Source organism: Grus americana, chromosome 14 (genome assembly GCF_028858705.1).
Source record: "Grus americana isolate bGruAme1 chromosome 14, bGruAme1.mat, whole genome shotgun sequence".
Classification (NCBI taxonomy): Eukaryota; Metazoa; Chordata; class Aves; order Gruiformes; family Gruidae; genus Grus; species Grus americana.
The window spans coordinates 3,643,797-3,651,843 of NC_072865.1; the positions used below are offsets into that span (position 1 = coordinate 3,643,797).

Consider the following 8,047-nt stretch of genomic DNA (forward strand, 5'->3'; position numbering starts at 1 on the left):
ACAGTGAATCTCAGGCCCTGGCACCACGCTCCCCTCGGCGCTGATCGTCGTCGTGCTTCGTTGTTTAAACGTTGTCTGCTGGAAACTAAACAGCAGTGTGAATTTAGCTTAGTGACTACCTCCGGTGTTCTGCTGCTTTTCTATGGCTGCAATTTTAACTGTTCTAGTTAGGGAGTGTTAGGTAAATTCTGCTTATTCTAATACTTTACGTTTTTATACAGAACGCTGCTTTCATCTGTCTGTGTGATAAGGGCAATGTTACCACCCTCCGCTAGTATTTATATTGCATTAAGCAGATTTTCCTCACGGACCGCAAGGTGAATTTCCCGGATTTACTGAAACCAGAATTTTAAGCAAACCACGGAAGGAGCTGGCGACCGCTAGCGCTCAGAGCAGAAGTCACGTCACTGCTGGTTTGCTTTTCCTATCGACATGCAAAAACCCTTACCCTGGCTGAAGCTGCCAGTCAGCTTTCCGTCAGCGCGGCGCCTCCTCCGCCGCCACCTCAACCCGGCCGGGCCGGCGCCTCCCCGCGGCCATCGCCCCCCTCGCTGCGCTGACACTATCGCCTCTCGCGCCGTGATGTCACTTCCGAATCTGGAGCGGCCATCTTCAGTGCGGGCGCCGTACCGTTAGAGAGCACGGCGTGCGGCGGGCTCTCCCTGCGCGGCCCCCTCGTTCTTCTGCCCTTACGCGAGATGGCGGCGCTTGCTTCAGCGGCTGGAGGTGGCGGCGTTGGCGCCTGCGCGCTGAGGCGGGGCGGCCCCATTGTGCGGCGCTGAGGTAGTGTCGCGGCCTTTTCTGCCGGGGATGGAGGACGGCGGCGGGGCGGGAGCGGTGCCCGCGTCCCCGGGGGCCGCCGCCGGCCTCTCGGCCTCCCAGCGCCGAGCCGAACTGCGGCGGAGGAAGCTGCTGATGAACTCGGAGGAGCGGATCAACCGCATCATGGGCTTCCACCGGCCCGCGGCGGGCAAGGGTGAGCCCCGTGGCGGGCGGCGGCGGGGGCTGCCGCGGCGGTGTGAGGGCTCCCGACCGCGGCGCGGGCGGTAACGTCCGGTCTGCGGCCTCCTGCCGTCACCGCAGCCTCCTCGTGGGACAGGAGCGGCTGGCTCCCCGTGGCTGTGGCTTGGCCCCCTCGGTGTGACGCTTTAAGTGAAGCATCCAGGGATCCGCGGATAAAATACGCGTGTCATCAGAAACCTGCCGAGATCGGGTCTTGGGCCTGTAACCGCTCTCACATAACGAGCACACAAGCTGTCATTTCCCTTCAAGTAGTTTTTCTTAGTTGAAGAAATGATGAGCCTCTTCCACGTTTTTATTCAGCAACCGCTTGCTTTCATAGCTGTGTTTTTATATCAAAGTTTTCGTGCATTTGGATAATAACCAGTCATTGGATGTTTGTGGTTGGTGTGCAAAATTTTCTTGCAGATTCATCAGTAGGTCATTTATATTTCTGTATGTACCTCGAGGAGGCTGCCTTGTCAGGAAAGAGTTCTCAGGTTTCAGTTTACAAGGATGCCCATAAACCATGAATCAGTCGGCTTTAATACTGAAAAATACTCTTTAAGCGTTGTACTTTTTAAGCGTTGGTTCTTCCTCTTTGGTAGGACCAGACCTGTTCTGCATTCTTCTCAGTTTGGTTTTTGTTCTCTGGCATCACTTCTTTTGCTGTAGGATGGGGTCTTCAGGTTTAATACAGAGCAGGTTAACGCTGCTTTGCCTCTGACAGAAGAGAAGAACAAGCCAAACTATGCTTCTTCCATTGCCTGCTCATTTGTTAGTCTTTAATGCTCCTTCTGTGCGATTTGCTTTCTGTAAAACTTTATCTTTTTTTTTTTTTTGTGTTGCTCCATGTATTCCAAGCAACATCTTTCCTCTTGTGTGTGCAGTGTTGTTTTGTTGCTTAAGGAAGTCCAATGTTTTAATTTCTCCATTGCTGACTCCATTCAACTTCCGACCTGTGTCGCACAGCTTTCTGTCTCTTGTCTGCGCCATTTCCGAAGAGTGCCCTGCATGCAAAGCGTGTGGTACGGGTAGGGTTCTTTGCAGGCCAGTGGAGAGGAGTCAGGAGTGTGCTGAGTTTAGTTGTGTAAAAATATAATTTTGGTGAAGCTAGTGAGCGTTTTCAGTCTGGTCCGTGCTGTGTGCTTCCCTTTTTGTTATCATCATCTGTGGCGTAACCTAAGTCTGAGTGTAAGCCTTTCCTTTGATACACAAGCAAGTTGTGTATCAGCTGAACCTATTACTTTTTAAAACGGGATTACTTGTATTCAGGTATGTCAAAAGGCTTTGGGATTAATAATTTGCACATTTATTAATCATAACTCTGTCTTTTCACTTTGGAAGTGGAGACATCGACCCAGGACCCTAAACCAGTATGGCTAAAGTGTTGTTCCACGTACCCGGTGTGCATAACTCTATTTTTGTTTCTCTTCTGTAGATGATGAAAGTCACACAGAATCAAAGCTTCAGCACGAACAAGATAAATCAAACTCCCTTCCCATTCCTTCAGTTTCCAAGCGAATTGTGCTTGGTGATTCTGTCTGTAATATGTCAGGCACGACTGAGCACGCAGGCAGCATGGTAGACCTCAAAGGAGATAAGGACTTGTTCAGTAAAACTCCAGAGCTTCTCAATGAGGGTACAAGTGAGCTCCGTCACCGTAATAGAGGGGAACTGCCACCTGAAGCTGCACCACGGCCACCTAGACATGGATTAGACCAGTACTTATCCAGATTTGATGAAGCTCTGAAGCTGAGGAACCAGCTGATGAATGAGAAGCCAAGCCAGGAGAATGGGAATGCAGTGGAGGAGTTTGACTCTTTCCGCATTTTTAGATTGGTGGGGTGTGCTCTGCTTGCCATCGCAGTCAGGGCTTTTGTGTGCAAGTACTTGGTGAGTTCAGGGAAACAAACAATCCTGTTCTGTTTTGCTAGTGTACTGCAAACTTACTGTGAAATACTCTTTATCTAGGGCTGAAGTCTATCGGTAGTGACCAAGTTGTGAACTTTAGGCACTCTTTACATTTGCAACAACTGTATAAAAGCTAAAAAAAAAAAAAAACCTCTAGCATTCTTTGAGATGATAACCAAGTCAGAATCTGTGTTATCTAACACAGCCACTATATAACAGCATAGAGCAACACACATTTGGTCTGTAGCGTTTGAGGAGCAGAAGTGCTGGAATAGTTGTTGCAGCTTAAGTCCCCTGCAAGTTTATTCCCATCTTTGTGAGCATGAGTCAACTGCTCTTCTAGTTTGGAGGCCACAAAAGAATAATAGGGTAAAAACAATAATAGTTGTCCCAAGATAAGCAGATCCTACTCATTTAACAGTCTTCTGAGTAAAGTAGTTCCTCGGTATTCCAGGTGTCTGCCAGTGCCTAGTAGAGAGCCTGCCACCTCCTGGATCCTGGGACTCATTTGTACACAGTGCACTAGGCTTCTGCAATTTCAGGTTTTTAGGCTCAAAGACAATAAGGTAGAACCTTATTTTTGACATGTAACTTGTCTACTTAGTTTGTAGTATTCAAGAATACTGTTGCTATTGTCCACAAATTATTTTTTTTACCTACCTAATTTTCTTTTATGACTTGGGAAGCATTACATTTCTGTGTTTTCTTAGCTATTACTTCTGACCAAGTTAATTTTTGTATATTCTTTTCTGTTCCTTCAGTCAATATTTGCACCATTTCTTACTCTACAACTTGCTTACATGGGACTGTCCAAGTACTTTCCAAAGGTAAAATATTTTTTCAGAATTACATTAATTTGAAATGTTTGAAATTTAAACTTGTGCTTAGATTGTATTGTTTTAGGATCGATGCATGTGAAGTATTCATCCCTTGTTTTAAACTGTAGAATTGAGTTACCAAATGCCGATAGTTTCTACTTTTTAAAATTCCCAGATTTAGTCCAAATATTTTTAAAGTTGCTGTGAAAATGTGAACTAGCAACTTGTTTAGCTATAGCCTAATTAAAAGCCTCTGACTAGGAAAGCCGGGTAGTTCTTCTCATGTATTAAGGAAACTGCTTTTCTCCCAGACCATGCTCTGCTGTGGTTACTGTTCGCTGTCAACAGCTGTTTTGCATCTCGATACCTCGACAAAATTTGGGAGGATGCTTGTTACAAAATGACACAGTCCTTGGATTTTAAGGGCTCTGCATTCCATTGCTAGTATCAGTTTGAGTGGCAACTTGAAATGAGACATTTATTTGTGTGTGAAACTTGCTGCTTATTAACACGATTTGGTATATCATTTGCTTTATATATTTACACCAGTTAATTGTGCTGAAGTATTTGTTTGGTTGATGATTTTGTCAGGTCTACAGTGCAAAATGGGATTGAATGAGTCTCAATCTGTAGTTGAAAGGGAACTTTTGCATTTAAAAAGGAATAATAGATTAGCTGTAGAAAATCAGAATAAATCAGCAGTTCTTTTGTAGTTAAGTATATCATTGAAAACTAAACTTCATAGTAGTCATTGTAAGCTGATGTGTCAAAACACAAAACAGTAGAATTAGCTTTAGACTTGCATTAGCTCATCTGCTAGATCTTTTTGATCTTGTTTCTGCTGGTTTTAAAATCAGCTCTTCAGTTTCAGAATCTAAAGATTCTGAAGGTGGTTCCTTCCTACAACTTGCTTTTATTGCACTTATATCCAGATGAGCTCAATCAGCTTGTTATCCTTCAATATTCTCTCATGAAACCTAGATTCTTGAAAGTTTAATTTAGATTGGATTAAATTAAGATATCCAGTATCATCAAATTACCAAATTTTTCCACCACTATCCCCTTTTCCTGCCTGTCAGACTTTGCATCCTTGGGATTCGTCATCTTAAGGACAGAAGAACAGCTTTCAGAAGGGTTTTGGGGCATTTCTGAGTTCAGGGGATAAAACTGCCAAATGGAGTCATACTAAAATAGAAAGAAACAGTTAGTTTTCGGTTCTAAATAATTTTTCTGTGTTAGAAAAGTAACAGTATTTTTTTCCAAGTGATGTGATGAGATTAATTCTGTTCTGCCAGTGGGGATGCCTGGCTTGCCTTCTTACACCCAGGTTGCCTGTGTCTGGGACTCTTCCCACTCACGCGGAGGCTGCTGCACAGCCCCACTTTACAGCCCGCTTGGAGTGCCAGCGGGAAGTAGGCATAATATCTGTGATGAATTTTATCTGCTAAGTGTTGTGAATGCTGGAGCGTGTCTGGAGAGAATCAATCCGAACCTGTTACTCTTACCGATGAATTTGGAATGTGCCTGGCTGTGTGTGAAATTGGCACAACGTTTTGTGACATGTAAAGCAGAATTGGATTATAACAGAAGAACTAACGTGATACTGGTTGGTGGTTTTTTTTTTCTTTTAGTGTGAGAAGAAGATGAAAACAACAGTATTAACTGCTGCTCTTTTACTGTCTGGAATCCCTGCAGAAGTGATTAGTCGCTCCATGGACACCTACAGCAAAATGGGAGATGTTTTCACAGACCTTTGTGTCTATTTCTTTACTTTTATCTTTTGCCATGAACTTATTCTCTTTTTTGGTTCTGAAGTACCATGATGGCTGTAGAATTCAATGCAGTAGTTACACTAAAGCTTTCTGGACTGTACTCCTTTAACGTCTGACTGTGCAGACAGGTTTAAACCTTCATTAAAACTTACCTGTTCGAATGCTTGAAAGGAGCCTTAAATCCAGTCATTTTGGGAAAGGAAGAACAGGGTCCCAGACTGCCAGTTGTATTGGTTTAGTTTATTTAAATATACTGTGTCTGCCTATTACAAATGTGAAGAATAGGATGCAAGTGTCAGTGGATGATGTATTTGGTTTAGATGATGCCCTTCTCAGCCTCCTTCATACACGTTTACAAAGCTGCCTGTGTTCTTTTCAGTGCGAACAAAGAGAATTCCTTTCAGCAGAACCATATATATAGAGATAGATATATCCAGTATGACTATAGCTAACAAGAACTGCTCATTTTGTGGTGGTCCCATTTTTTTTAAGAAAGCTCTAAATAAAAGAAATCCCTGTATTCTGTTGTTCAAATTCAGAATGTTGAACCAAGTAGCTGCTTCTGGAGAATGTTGGCAAAACATGCCACTTCGTTGTTCTAACCCTTGCCTTGCTATACATTATTTATTGTGATTGTGATTAATTTCATTTGATGATTATAGTGCAAAACAGCTAATCAAAACCAACAACAAAAATGTCCTGTTGCTTACAAATGGCATTAATCAAAAAGTAGGAAGAAATACAACTGTTAATCTCACCCGTTTGTGAGTTTCCAGCAGCCTAATCCCAGCTCATACATGTGCTTTCATCCTGATGCCATTTTTAAAAAGTTTTAACAGTTCACCTCCTGAGGGAAAAGTTGTATATATTGACAACCAACCTGCAGTATCAAATGTTTGCTCTAGTATATGTAAAACATACAAGGCAAGTATTTATTTTTTTTCTAGTTCCAGGCAGGATTGCATAAGACAAATTTTAACATGACTAATTTCTGCAGTTTGTCTCTGTTTATTACCAGACATTTGCATGTAAACAGGATCTTAATTGCGGAGGAGTTCTGCTCCTGCTGCGTAAAACTACGACCCAACACTATACAGTCTTTGAGTCAGCAGAGCTATTTATGTTAATTTTTTTTGTGTGCTCTTAAAATTGCCCCAGTGAAATCACAGTTTAAGTCCTGTATACTACAAGTGACGGTGAAATAAAAAATAGTGCTTCGAGTTGACTCCCACATGAAGATCTATGCATGAAGGGAGAATGGCATTTTGTATTTTTTTTGTGGATGTCCAGCCAGATAGGTGAAAAGACGACAAATACAGATGAATCCTTTCACTGGATAAAGTAGCAAACTAGCGAATGCGCTTGTTTTCAATCTCATATGCATTTTGCACAATAAGGAAAGAAGTGTCATTCCAAATAGCTTCAGTGCTGAAAAGCTGTGGAAAATTTCTATGGAAGTTAAATTTGGTATTATTTTCAACTTGAAGTTTTCTGTTTAGAATCTGGACTTTCAGGTAATCTAGGCCAGTGCCTTTTTTTTTTTTAGCATAGAGAAATACCTATTTATCTTGGCATTTGTCTGCAGAATTTTTTTTAGGGAGCCAAGTGTTTGATTATGCCTCTTTAAAGTAAAGGGCCCTGTTTTCTGCTTAATCTTTTCTGTTAAAGCTTCCTGCTGTAATTTTGGCACTGTGTTTCTGACCCTGAATTAGATACATGTTTGTTTGTGGCATGAAAACAAGAAACTTATGTTTTGATTTGACCAATTTTCTTTTTTAACTGATTATTTTACAGTGAGTATTTTGTTACAGGTGTCCAGGGCTGGGCTGCAGAAGATTCTGACTTAGGTCTATTAGCACAAATATTTATTCAGAAGCTTTAAATTTGTTTATAATTGACAGGATTGTCAGCAAATTGAAATAGCTGTCATTTCAATTAAGGTTGAGATATGTAAATATGAGTTTGCTCAAACATTACACTGGTTCTGACTCTGTTTATATGCCCAAACATGATACAAATAAATTGAAAAAACCTGTGTACTAACATCTGCAAAAAAACAATGAATTTTGAATCCTAATTTTAATCCTAATCAGCTAAATACTAAGAGAAGAGCTGACCCACCTGCTGTACGTTCGCTCAACCCCTTGTACAATCCTTAAATGCAAGGAAAGATTGAAGCGGGTTTTCTTCGCAAGCGGTGAAAGAAATCTTGCTGTGAGACCTAACCTGGAACTTTTTGGCGTGTAAACACCGATTTTTGTCCAATGACTTCACGGTGGGCTGGAGGAAGCCCCCTGCCCTTGGGTGAAGGGGCAGGGCAGGAGGCTTGTGCTAGGTGATGCTTCTTCACCTTTAGTCAAGAAATTAATCCCTTTTAGCCCATTTTACCTTATCTCTGCTCATGTACATAATTCTATTTATTGCCGAACTGATTGTTTTCTATTAAAAGTATATTTGTTACCCCCTTCCTTGGCGGTTTGTCCTGGCTCGGGAAGAGGGCTGCGGTGCGCGGCGGACTCCTTGCAGCGGGAATCCCGTCAGGGC

General features: G+C 42.4%; 1 protein-coding gene across 1 annotated transcript; it reads left to right on the forward strand.

Annotated features, from left to right (window-relative positions):
• Nucleotides 1-603: 603 nt before the first annotated feature.
• On the forward strand, nt 604-7,967 carry CAMLG (calcium modulating ligand). The gene is made up of 4 exons (XM_054841412.1): nt 604-976; nt 2,441-2,895; nt 3,675-3,740; nt 5,363-7,967. The coding sequence occupies exons 1-4, from the start codon at nt 811-813 to the stop codon at nt 5,552-5,554; spliced, it is 879 nt and encodes a 292-aa protein (XP_054697387.1). The 5' UTR covers nt 604-810; the 3' UTR covers nt 5,555-7,967.
• Nucleotides 7,968-8,047: the final 80 nt, after the last annotated feature.